We start from the raw sequence: 13,850 nt of genomic DNA, 5'->3' as shown, positions 1-13,850 counted from the left end.
ATTATTATTATTATTAAACATTCTGACTTCAACCAAACATGTTGCACGATCCACGGTAAGTTGAATGCCCTCTGATGTCACAGTTGTGTGGGTTTAATCATCGTCTCGCCTGGCCGACTTCTTGTCGATTGTCAACAGCAGATGCTTTTAAAGAACAGCGAACTACAATTATGTTTCAGTTTCTACTCGAGAAGCAACTTGATCGTATATGCAACAGGCGCCCGGCTCGATGTCATCTGTGGTTTTATTTTTTTAATGACAAGCAACCACATTTATATTGCTACACAGCCTCTTTATCTCACGAGTTTATACTTGCTTTTCAAACATCAGAGAGGGACGGGCGAGCGTGCAGGCAGTCAGACAGACAGACAGACAGACACAACCCCTCTTCACACACACACACACACACACACACACACACACACACACACGAACGAACGAACGAACGAACGAACGATCGAACGAACGAACGAACGAACGAACGAACCAACGAACCAACGAACGAACGAACGAACGAACGAACGAACAAACAAACAAACAAACAAACAAACAAACAAACAAACAACAACCAAACAAACAAACAAACAAACAAACAAACAAACACATTTTTTTCTTTCATTTTCATTTTTTCATTACTTTATTGTCCCATCGCTGGGAAATTCGGGTCGCTTCCTCCCAGTGGAAAGCTAGCAGCAACGGAGTCGCGCTACCCAGGTGTCTGCGTGTTTAGGTGTATTCAGCCACCTGCACTTATGGCAGAATGACCAAGGTCTTTTACGTGCCATTGTGATGACACGGGGGTGGGACATGGCTTCCGTCTCTGGGTCTGCACATAAAGTTGACCCGTGTCCGTCCCGGCCCGAATTCGAACCTGCGACCTTTCGATCACAAGTCCAGTGCTCTACCAACTGAGCTACCGGGCACACTGTATCGAAAAAGAAAACATATTTTGCTGTAAAGTACGTTTCCCAGTGCCTTTGACATTGCGTCTTGACTAGGTACCGTATTTCATACATGTCTTTGTTCCGTCAGGTACAAACACCTTCTTTCTCATGATCTCCTTAGAACGAGGAAGTGCAGGTAGTTGACAAGCATCCTCCGCCAGAATCACCTGCCTGGGGTTTTCAAAATTCGTTTGCATTTTTTCACCCCGAAAAAGATGTTTTTCAAAAGAATGAGGTTTGTATCTTGTGATAGCTCAACAGGCTTTGGGTGGAGAAGGGGCCAAAGAACCCAACACGGCGCAGCACTGGTGGAGGGGTGGGTGTGGGGATTGGGGGAGGGGGTAGGGTTGTGTGCAGGACAGTGGGAGGATTTAGGGTTAAAGGAAAAACCCATACAGGTACAGCTGGTAAACACTTTTACCTTCATATTGTTATTCAGTCTTATGATGAATATTTTCGAAATAAAAATCGATTGAAACAGAAAACACGGACATAATCTCATAATCTAATAAACCCATAATTATTTGAATGTCTTTCCACCACAAAGATCATTAGGTTCGACATACCCCTTGTAAATATTTAATTTTGTGCATGAATAAACGTTCCAAAAATGGCCGTTTTGCTTAGTTCATCTTTAAAGCAACAGGTGTTCTAAAATAAGACATTGCATAAGTTTTCTTTGAAGTATGATATGTATCTTATTTGTCCATATTACAAACTAAAAGTTCTTGTGAATGTAAATTAAATGTTCCAATCATTAAACCTTTCTTGTTTTTTGGTTTCATAAACAAACCTTTATTAAATTTTCTATTTTCATGACTTATCGTCAGTTGGAACATTTCGACCCACACGCTTTGAAAATTATTCAGATGACGTCACGATTAACATGGTGATGGTTATTTTTTGTTTGTTTACTTTTTTGTCTGTTTTTTTTCTTCTCCAAAGCGTCAACTGTCAATAATGAATTTCCAAAAATGATACAGTCAAATAATCAACCAATCGATCAATCAATCAATCAATCAATCAATCAATCAACCAATCAATCAATCAATCAATCGTTTGTGTCTCCGCGATGAGACAGATGTTTGATCATCAGACATCAGCCGAAAGAATTCATTTTGGTTGAGTTTAGTTAGGTCTGCGAGCAGAAGAGAAGACAGAGATCGTCACTGTGTACGGGAGACAAACTTGTTTAATGAACAATCAGCAAAGCAAGGTACAATATGAGTTGCTTCCCTTCAAAGTCGCGTAGATAATTATGTTTTCGCACATTATTTTAGGGGAGCAAAATGAGTGATGATGATTAAACTAATTGAAATGAACTGTCTACTGGTGGAATATTTATTTCTTTACTTGGTTATTTTGCTGGGATATAAATGTCACGTGTTTGACGTTTTTAATTACTTCTAATGATATGGTAATGGACAAATAGAGGACTGGGTGGCCGAGTGGTAACGCACTTGCGCTCGGAAGCGAGAGGTTGCGAGTTCGACCCTGGGTCAGGGCGTTAGCAATTTTCTCCCCCCTTTCCTAACCTAGGTGGTGGGTTCAAGTGCTAGTCTTTCGGATGAGACGAAAAACCGAGGTCCCTTCGTGTACACTACATTGGGGTGTGCACGTTAAAGATCCCACGATTGACAAAAGGGTCTTTCGTGAATAGATAAAAATGTCCAGCAAAATACCCGTGTGACTTGGAATAATAGGCCGTGAAAAGTAGGATATGCGCCGAAATGGCTGCGATCTGCTGGCCGATGTGAATGCGTGATGTATTGTGTAAAGAAATTCCATCTCACACGGCATAAATAAATCCCTGCGCCTTGAATATGTGCGCGATATAAATTGCATAAAAAAAATATAAAAAGATAAATCCCTGCGCTTAGAACTGTACCCACGGAATACGTGCGATATAAGCCTCATATTGATATTGATTGATTGAAATATAGTACTTGTACCTGTAACTGAATAAGCTGGTTTTGATTAACCTTCCAAACTAGCTTTGTATCTAAAACTAACTGTTTTATTACTGTCCTACTTCATTAAAATAAGAAAGGTTAATCATCATTTTGTGTTTTAATGTTGTGATAAGCAATTATCATTGTATTATGTTATTTGGTTTTGCACGCTTAGCGACCTGCGACAGTGCTTCATTGTGGTCAAAGGGAGACAAGCATGTTTTCAGAATTTTAAGAAATCGATGTAGTTGTCTCCCTTTCACAGCAGGCATTTTCCACTCTCACCCGTATGAATTGCATAAATTATATATACATCTTTTGTTTGTTTGTTTGTTTGTTTGTCTGCTTGCCTGCCAGTCTTTCTGTTTGTTTGATTTTGTTTTTCTGCCTGTCTGACGTTTTCTGTGTGTCCGTTTGTTTGTTTGTACGCTCCCCCCGTAATTATTACCTTCCCAACAGGGATCTGTATTTATGATGTATTCATGCGTATTGGGCTAAATCAATGGAGCTTTTAGTCTCGTATTAAAATGATAGCAGGCTGTACACACACACACACACACACACACACACACACACACACACACACACACACACACACACACACACACACACACACACATAAAGCTAAGACCTTATGTTGCTGGCCTCCTCAAAAACTGTCAATCTTCAAAGAAAACCAGCAGACAATCAATACAAGCAAACAAACAAACAAACGAACACATCACAAGGCAGAAGGCATATTCATACAAAACACACTACACATTTTGTTTGACGAGCATAATCCTTTTTATCAGTGTCAGTTTATGACAGGAATGGGAAGAGGGTGGGTGATAGGGTAGGAGGGGCTTTGGGGGGTCTACTGTACATGACTTCAAGAAAGTCACTGCCGCAACAAATAACAAGATACACGAATCACATTCCATGGCAAAATTCCAGCTGAACATTCTCCTCTCCTTGGTTTTGCAGGCTAGCTATGTCCTCGATTTATTGTCTCTTCTGGAAAAAAGAAAAAAACCAAAAATATTCGCGTAACATTTGATTTCATTTCAACTGATTGTGCTGCAATGTTCAATATTTAAACACAATATGTGCTCTTTCCCACAACCCAATTTCACATTATGAGAGTAATTCCCTTCATCTATTAAACCACGACAATACAAATACAATACAAGCTTGACAAAAATGGTGCTTTTGAGTTTGGTATAGACAGAGTATTTTTGAAAATAATATTTCAAGTGAGAGCTCGTTTCCTGAAAAGGGCTGGACATTAGACTGAAATGCCACGCGCCGCTCTGCTTTTATACCCGACCCTTAGGTCTTAAAAGCTAGTTCAAGTTGTATGAACAGATCATGTAGAACAACTATAGTTGGTCTTCAATAGGGGTTGCTCTTAAAACGAGGGGTCTTCAAAAGGGGTTGTTCTTCAAAGGAGGGGTCTAGTAAACATTAAAGGGGGTCGCCATGGCCTGTACCTCAAAATGCGGAAAAGAATCTCGCTGTTGGAGACAATCCACATATTCCGCGTTCAAGCACTCCCTCTCGTGCCAGTGGAACTGGTAGCCACGGGGACACTTCTCTCGGATGCCATGGTAACCAGAACAGCTGTAGTACGTGGAGCAGTCTTTGGACGAATGGTCTGCCTGGCGACCGAACTCCACGTCACAGCGGTGACGATTCTTGCTGCTTAGAGACCCTGGGGGATACAGTTCAGTAGTTAGGTGCTTGTTTGTCCTTTCCGCGGCGTACACGATCAAATTTATCACCATAGATAGAAAGACAGACCGACGGACGAACTGACGGACAGGTAGACAGACAGACTGGCAGACAGAGAGAGAGAGAGAGAGAGAGAGAGAGAGAGAGAGAGAGAGAGAGAGACAGAGAGAGAGAGAGAGAGAGAGAGAGACAGACAGACAGACAGCCAGAGACAGACAGAAAGACAGACACATATAAATATACAAACAGAGAGACAAACAGAATACAGACACACACACACACACACACACACTGACACACACACACACACACACTGACACACACACACAAGCACACACACACACACACACACATACACACACACACACACACACACACACACACACACACACACAAACACACACACACACAAACGGTAGACGAACGCAGAAGGGATGAGCAGATACACAACCAGATTTACCGCTGTGTGAGTCGTATTCAGAATCCGAGTCTGAGTCACTTCCATGATGCCCGCTTTCGCTGCCCCCTTCTTCCCCTGCGTGAACCTGTCCAGTCATTTGTAGGTTTTACAGTTTCAGTGCACAGCGTGACTATTTAATGATAATAATAATAATAATAATAATAATAATAATAATAATAATAATAATAATAATAATAATAATAATAATAACGGGTATTTATATAGCGACTTATCCGAAGTTCAAAGCGCGTATGCCGTGTGAGATGGAATTTTTTACACAATATCTCACGCATTCACATCGTCTCTCTGTCTCTCTCTGTCTCTCTGTCTTTCTCTGTCTCTCTCTTTCTCCCCCCCCCTCTCTCTCTCTCTCTCTCTCTCTCTCTCTCTCTCTCTCTCTCTCTCTCTCTCTCTAACATATTTTTGTTGTACTATTGCTACATGTTTGATTGCTGCTACCAGCTTGTACTTATAATTACCTGCATAGTATGCATTTGATTTTAAGAATAACCACATATGCATGCTCTTCATGCCTCATCTTCATCATCATCATCATCATCATCATCATCATCATCATCATCATCATCATTCTCATCATCATCATCATCTTTATCATCACGTGCTGAAGTTTTCCGACCTCCTTTTGTTGGTTAACTTTTTAATTTTTAATTTTTTAATTTTATCATTGTGTGTCTGTGCGTCCCAAGGACAAATTGTAAAACAAGTCGCGTAAGGCGAAATTACTACATTTTAGTCAAGCTGTGGAACTCACAGAATGAAACTGAACGCACTGCATTTTTTTCACAATGACCGTAGTCCGCCGCTTGTGCATAACGGAGTGAAACTGACGAGCCTGTTTTTACTTTCTGAGCGTGTTTTTAATCCAAACATATCATATCTATATGTTTTTGGAATCAGGAACCGACAAGGAATAAGATGAAATTGTTTTTGAATCGATTTCGGAAATTTAATTTTGATCATAATTTTTATATTGTTAATTTTTAGAGCTTGTTTTTAATCCAAATATAGCATATTTATATGTTTTTGGAATCAGGAAATGATGTAGAATAAGATGAACGTAAATTTGGATCGTTTTATGTAAAATATTTATTACAATTTTCAGATTTTTAATGACCAAAGTCATTAATTAATCTTTAAGCCACCAAGCTGAAATGCAATACCGAAGTCCGGCCTTCGTCGAAGATTGCTTTACAAAAATTTTAATCAATTTGATTGAAAAATGAGGGTGTGACAGTGCCGCCTCAACTTTTACAAAAAGCCGGATATGACGTCATCAAAAGTATTTATCGAAAAAAAGAAAAAACATCCGGGGATATCATTCCCAGGAACTTTCATGTCAAATTTCATAAAGATCGGTCCAGTAGTTTGGTCTGAATCGCTCTACACACACACACACGCACAGACAGACAGACACACACACACACACACACACACACACACACACACACACACACACACACACACACATACACCACGACCCTCGTCTCGATTCCCCCTCTATGTTAAAACATTTAGTCAAAACTTGACTAAATGTAAAAAGGCGTAGCCTTAAATCTTAATTTTTCCTTCTATGTTAAAACATTTAGTCAAAACTTGACTAATTGTAAAAAGGCGTAGCCTTAAATCTTAATCCTTATTAAATAAAGTTAAATTCAATTCAATTCTCTCTCTCTCTCTCTCTCTCTCTCTCTCTCTCTCTCTCTCTCTCTCTCTCTACCCCCCCCCTCTCTCTCTCTCTCTCTCTCTCTCTCTCTCTCTCTCAGCCTCTCTCTCTTTCTCTTTAAATATTATAAAAATCCAAACCTTTTTCGACTAAGTTTGCCCTTAGCCTCATCAAATGAAACTATTGTCAGAAATGTGTCCTTGTATTTGTACAAAGCATTTAGGTTAAGGGAAGCTGTAATTTCTTAGTTGAGTGCCGTGTGAAGATGTGTTAGTATTTATTATTGTATAATTTTCATTTATCTTTCTTTTGCACATGTTCAGTGCAATGGTATGCGATGGTAACTCTATGTTCACACCCCTTCATATGGGGCAATGGCCCTATGAATAAACCATCTGCGTCTGCGTCTCTCTCTCTCTCTCTCTCTCTCTCTCTCTCTCTCTCTCTCTCTCTCTTTCTCTTTCTCTCTCAGACAACCCCACTTTCCCCTTCCCCGCCTAAACCCACCTCGTCATAGTAAATGTGCTCATAATAAAACTCCTGTTGCTTTTCGCAGATGACATCCTCGTCTTTGACACAGTCGAGCTTGTCCCAGTGGAACTGATAATGCACTGGACATTCGTGAAGAGTTCCATGGTGGTCCTCGCAGGACCAGTAACTCTTGCAGCCCTCGTCGTAATAGTTGGGTTCTTGGCCCTTGGCTATGTCGCAGGTCTTGGTTTTCGAGTTCGACTCTTTCTCTTCTGTAATGCAGAAAACGGTCAGAAAAAAGTGACTGATTGAATAAATAACTGAATGAATGCATGACGGAATGATTTGATGGTTGTTTGAACTAATAAATCATCACAATTTACCATCAGTTCAGTGAATGACAGACTGACTGATTGGACATAGTTTTACGCTCTTTGAGATTAATGTAGGCCTACACATGGATGAGACAGTAAATGACAGACTTCGTGACGGGAACAACTGATTGAAGAATGATTGCAAGGCACGTGCATGAATGTAGGAGTTGATTGAAGCAAGAATGCGAGGATGAATTAATAAGACAACCGTAAACTTGCCAAAACTTGAAGCTACACCAGAGAGGCGAGTTATGGGAAGACACGCGGACAAGCCGACAAACAAAGGGCATGAACAACCATATAAGAAGGTCATCATCTTACTATTTTTGAATTTACAAAACAAGCCTTTGCCATCGAAAAAGGAGATAAGGGAACAAAGTTGTTGAACTAAGCTACTCACACAAAGTTAAGGATCACTTGCACACAAATGCATAACTTTCCAAATAAGTAAGCCAATGCGTTGGTATTTGGCAAACGTTTAATTCAATGCTTTAGTGATAACGATACAACATTTCCTTCAATTTTGAGCAATCGTTTGGTCTGTACATTTTATCAAAGTGTGTACGTATCGACATTTGATTTCCCAAAGTCGTTGAAATCACAAGACATGGCATTCAGATGCTCCCAAAAGTTCAGTAGTGCGTGTAACCGCCCTGGCTGTTCTGGCACTCGACGCAGCGAGTCCTCATAGAGTTGACCAGGGTGGTGAAGATCCTCTGTGGAAGCACCTGCCACTCAGCCCGCAACATCTGGTAGAAGTGCTGGACATCCCTGGGAGGGGGTGGTTGCTCCTCACTTTGCGATCCAACTCATCCCTAAGGTTCTCAATCGGGTCGAGATCGGGACTGCATGCTGGCCACTCTATTCTGTTGACTCCAGACTGCTGCAGGAAGTCGTTGACCACCCTTGCCCTGTGGGGTCGAGCGTTGTCATCCTGGTAGACAGCCTGCGGTCCCATCTGCTGCAGTGTAGGCACAGCCAGCGGTCGAAGGATCTCATCCCGGTATCGGAGGCCAGCCAGGTTACCCTGTACATGAAACAAGGGTGTTCTGTGGTCAAGGCTGAAGGCCCCCCAGACCATTACAGAACCTCCACCAAAGGCCACCTTTTATTGGACAGTGGCGTCAATGTAGCGTTCCCCTTGGCGCCTCCAGACCCTCAGTCGGTCGTCGTTGTGGTTCAGGGTGAAGCGTGATTCATCACTGAACAGGACCTGGGACCATTGCTGACGTGTCCACATCACGTGACGTCTGCAGAAGGCGCGGCGTGCTGCCCTATGGGCTGGAGTTAAGCGTGGCCGTACAGCTGGGCGACGAGAACGGAGGTCAAACCCATGAAGGCGATTCCGTATGGTCTGCTGGCTGATGTTGGTGTTAGTAGCCACCCTCAGCTGCCTTCAATTAATGCTGGTAGAGGCTGTTCTTGTTTGCAAGGCTAGTCGTTCAATAAGACGATCTTCACGTGGAGTTGTCTTCTTTGGTCGCCCAGGTCTGCGTCTTTCCTGGACCCTCCCAGTGGCTGTGAAACGTTGAATCAGTCTGACAATGACCGAGATGGACACGTGAAGTCGCCTGGCCACTTCTCGCTTGGGGACACCATCTTGGAACCATGCAACAGCTCGTCCCCTCTCAAACTCGTTCAATTTTCGTCGTGGAGGCATTGTCAGATAATGCCTAATACTGGTGGTATGTCTTCTCAAAAAGCCAAGCAAGTGACAGCATCTCACACATAAACAGCAGTGCTTGCACGTGCATAATGGTTTTCCATGTGGCTTGTGCAATGTGTTCGGGCTGAACGGTCCAAAACAAGGTCCTTTTTCGCAAGTTTCCGCTTTTTCTTTTGCTACCAAGCTCAGTAGTAGAGAATCCCGTGCAATTTTCCCACTAATACAACATCGCCCACTTACAGCTGAATAAGAATTCATAACAATTTGGTTTGACTGAGAAATAAATAACAGTAGCGAACTGATTTTATTGAGCACCTGTTTTCTCCTAGTGATCCTTAACTTTTTGTGAGTAGTGTATATCTTTGACGTCGGTACGTTTTACAATTCAGCATAATTATATTTATGATTGTGTTCAAACAAACAAACAAACACATGCTAAATTATTGATTGAAGTCTATGAACTTAATATGTTTCGAGTTACTTTTAAAATGTAAACTCTACTTGTGTCCAGTTTAAAATTCTTACCCCCAAGCGTCTGACTCCTAACTAGTCGTCTCACGTGCCAACGCTGGTTTTCCCGATAGCTCATCTGAACGATAGCCATCAGTGGACAGCTAGATTAACAGATATAATGTGTGGCCTACATCACTGATGGACACTTCGAAGGTTTCTTGGTTGAATACAGTGACACCCAACTTTTCGACCTCAACACAACTGTGAAAATCAGGTGTTACCGAGAGGGAGTCTGACAAACTGGAGGTTATTTCAACAACGAAAATAGGACAAAACTTGTCTAACGGGAAGGAAATGAGTGGGGGTAGGGGATGTGTGTTTGTGAGTACGTGTGTGTGTGTGTGTGTGTGTGTATGCGTGTATGTGTGTGTGTGTGTATGTATGTATGTATGTGTGTGTGTGTGTGTGTGTGTGTGTGTGCCAGCGTGCGCGTGTGTGTGTGTGTGGGCCAGCGTGTGTATGTGCGGGCCAGTGTGTGTGTGGATGTGTGTATGTGTGTGTGTATGTGTGTGTGTGTGTGCCAGCGTGCGTGTGTGTGTGTGTGTGTGTGTGTGTGTGTGTGTGTGTGCCAGCGTGTCAAGGTATGTGCGGGCCAGTGTGTGTGTGTGCGTGTGTGTGTGTGTGTGTGCTTGAGAAGGGTCACGTTCTTACAGAGACATCCTAACGTATAGCCGTAAGGGGCTAGTCGATTACAGAGAGGAGTAAGCCGGTGCAAGCCAACACAGAGGAGATATCATCCTCCATTCACACACACACAAAGAGGAGATATCATCCTTCCTTCAGGGTGAACGTGTGATCTTGAAAGAGGGGGTTATATTCCTATAGTCTGGTCGACACATGTTGTTATTCGGAACACCTCATTAGATAGTCTCATCTCGCCCTATTCAGTTCAGTCATAACCCCTGAATTTTGTTTTTCGAGTTATGATAATCCTTTCCCCCCCATCGGAATGAGCTTAGGTATATGTTGAAACAGTTTGCATTTTTGTAATCTTTTTTCTTTCTTCTCTTTTCTTCTTCTTCATGTACCCCATGTCATTTATGAAAGTGTGCTTGTCAGCGTGCAATTGCTAATTGGCTGTTCCATTCTCCACCCTCCGTTCCCCTCTCCGTTTCTTCCAATTCCTCCATGCTTCCACTTGTTTCGCTCTTCCGTTGTAAGCTTTATTGCAGAGTATAGTTATAGAAGTAAAGTAGCCATTTTGGCAACGTTTGCCTGTGAATTTAACCTCAAGAAATCCCAGGCTCTTTTTTGTATAATAGGCTGTAATTTGCACACACCTGTAGTGATACACTCAAAAATGTTTCGCAACTAGTTAATTAATTAATTGATTGAATCAATGTAAATATAATAGCGGTTTGATGTTGACAAGCTCTCCTTGGGAATGACAGAGAAGAGAGAGAGAGAGAGAGAGAGAGAGAGAGAGAGAGAGAGAGAGAGAGAGAGAGAGAGAGAGAGAGAGAAAGAGAGAGGAGAGAGAGAGAGAGAGAGAGAGTGAGAGCGAGACAGAGATCGAGACAGAGAGAGAGAGAGAGAGAGAGAGAGAGAGAGAGAGAGAGAGAGAGAGAGAGAGAGAGAGAGAGAGATCAAATCAAATCAAATCAAATTTTATTTTTTGAGGGTTGTGGCATAAGCAATACAACGAGCTTTTTTTCAACCAGCCCTCGCCCAGAGAGGGGACTAATCTAATCACATATTTACACGGATATTAACGTAGAAAAAAAGGTAGAGAAAAACAACAACATATGAATATTTACACATTACATATTATACACAAATATAAAGCGTCGTATATGTAACGTAGTGAAAACAATGCTTTATCCTACATACGTGAGAGAGACACCCGTGAGATAATAATCGTTCAAATCACACGTGTGTATATCATGTAAATGAGGTCATGTCAAGCAAGTCTGGCAGGGACCTGTTTTTCCACTGCTTATGATGCCAAAGTCACCGAGACAAACGTCATTATAGAAACACAAATTGCGCTCGCTAATTACCCTCGATGAATATTTAGAACTAACACGTCACGCCACACTTTCAGAGTGACGTTTCTTTGCTTTGACGTAATAGATTGCACGAGGCTTTAGAAGAGATCGAGGTTCTAAAACAAGCGTCTTCAATTTAGCTGCCTCGAATGCAGGACATTTTCAGTAAAATACACGTAAGTACAGTATGTAGGATAAACAGAATACTACATGGCTTGCTGTTCCGTACCAGATTTACACTCGTTGCTTTTTCAAATAGTGAACAGCTCGCTTTCGCTCGCAGTTCAATATTTAAAAAAACAACTCGTGTAAATCTGGTACGACACAGCAAGCCATGTAGTATTCTCTATGAATACACATGCATGAGTAAATGTGTTATTAAAGCTTTGAGTGTTTTTGTGTGGATATAATGAACACTGATGCTTTGGACAAATGAAAATATAACCAAACGAAGTCTTCCATCACTGTGATTTTTCGTAATTTAACATTGAATACAGTGAAAGGTGTTTTTTGAAAGTATTGAGACTCATTGGGACTCTCACAAATTCCGAGAGAGAGAGAGAGAGAGAGAGAGAGAGAGAGAGAGAGAGAGAGAGAGAGAGAGAGAGAGAGAGAGAGAGAGAGAGAGAGAGAGAGAGAGAAAGAGGGAGAGAGTGAGAGTGAGAGAGAGAGAGAGTGAGAGAGAGAGAGAGAGAGAGAGTGAGAGAGAGAGAGAGTGAGAGAGAGAGAGAGAGAGAGAGAGAGAGAGAGAGAGAGAGAGAGAGAGAGAGAGAGAGAGAGAGAGAGAGAGAGAGTTTTCATTCAAGTCGACTTACACATTACTTCATTTTGAAGATATAATCAACGGTTTATCGACCTGGATATATATTCAAGTTGATGTAAACACAAGGCCATGGGGATGGACGCACAACAAAACGCACCTCCCTCTTCCCCATCCCCCATCCCTCCGGTCCTCTATCGCATATCGCTAGAGCCATCTCCACACTTGCCTATTACAGAGAGGCCTATTACCAACTCAAAGTTTTGCTTCGGGATGTTGTGTCGGAAGTGTGTCGTGGACAGGGCTGGTTGATGAACACCTTCAAACATGGGGCTAAGGATAAGAATATGATACATTTTAGTGCGAACACGTCACACCTTTTTTAATTTTTTTTATTGCAAAGACAGCCATTGGAAGAACGGACTCGGCATAAGAATATGACACTTTTTAGCACAAACATAGTTTATGTTTTTATTGTAGAAATGTTGAGAACATTTCAAGTCAGAACTGCTACTTTCGAGTCAGAGTTGTTTGTTCAGCCGCTTCAAAATCAAATGATGTTATTTATGTTTACAGCTGTCGTGTTTTCAGTGTAGCTACAGGGACCGATATTTTGACGAGACACACATTACACTGCCGAGTCGAAGATGAGGCGCATTATAATTGTTCGAGTCATAATATCGGGCCCTATTGCCACGCTAAACACATGATAGTGTTAAAATTGCCATCTATATATATATACGACTTGTGTCTGTCTGTCTGTGTGTCTGTGTGTGTGTCTGTGTGTGAGTTCGCGATGCACGGCCAAAGTTCTCGATGGATCTGCTTCAAATTTGGTGGGCATATTCAGGTAGACCCGGGACAGGACACAACCTGGTCGATATTTCAACACGTGCTCTCAGCGCGCAGCGCTGAACCGATTTTGGTTCCACCTCAGCTATTTTGGTTCCACCTCAGCTACCCGGGCCCCCATACCGACACACCAAAGCCAAAGTTCTCGGTGGATCTTTTTCAAATTTGGACACCGTATTCAGCTACACCCCGGACACAATATCATCGATGAGATATTTCAACACGTGCTCTCAGCGCGCAGCGCTGAACCGATTTTGGTTTTTGTGTTCATTTCACCATTATAAGTAACTCTTCCTTATCTTCTCATTTTCTCCAGGTTTTCAGCGTTTACCTCCCTTCCTTCGTATGGTGCACTATAGTATGAGTGGGGCGTCTTCGGATATTCCCGGCGTTCTGTTACTATTTTTAGAAGGTCACCGCAGTGTCCAGAACGTAAATTGGACCCGTAAATTATCCTCACTGTAAAAGTGCAA

At 42.0% G+C, this 13,850-nt stretch overlaps 1 protein-coding gene across 2 annotated transcripts in view; it reads right to left on the bottom strand.

Annotated features, from left to right (window-relative positions):
* Nucleotides 1-3,630: 3,630 nt before the first annotated feature.
* Nucleotides 3,631-13,850, bottom strand: part of LOC138978562 (vitellogenin-1-like) — a 46,987-nt gene continuing 36,767 nt past the window's right edge. The window contains exons 7-10 of one of the 2 annotated variants that reach the window (XM_070351307.1): nucleotides 7,261-7,496; nucleotides 5,070-5,154; nucleotides 4,369-4,589; nucleotides 3,631-3,892 (exon numbers count right to left, since the gene is read on the bottom strand). In XM_070351307.1, coding sequence (XP_070207408.1) covers nucleotides 3,881-3,892; nucleotides 4,369-4,589; nucleotides 5,070-5,154; nucleotides 7,261-7,496 — 554 coding nt within the window. In that variant the 3' untranslated portion in view covers nucleotides 3,631-3,880. The remainder of the gene's footprint in view (nucleotides 3,893-4,368; nucleotides 4,590-5,069; nucleotides 5,155-7,260; nucleotides 7,497-13,850) is intronic. The other variant, XM_070351306.1, reaches the window with a different exon arrangement.

This window comes from Littorina saxatilis, linkage group LG10 (genome assembly GCF_037325665.1).
Source record: "Littorina saxatilis isolate snail1 linkage group LG10, US_GU_Lsax_2.0, whole genome shotgun sequence".
Classification (NCBI taxonomy): Eukaryota; Metazoa; Mollusca; class Gastropoda; order Littorinimorpha; family Littorinidae; genus Littorina; species Littorina saxatilis.
This window is presented reverse-complemented; position numbering and strand designations above follow the sequence as displayed.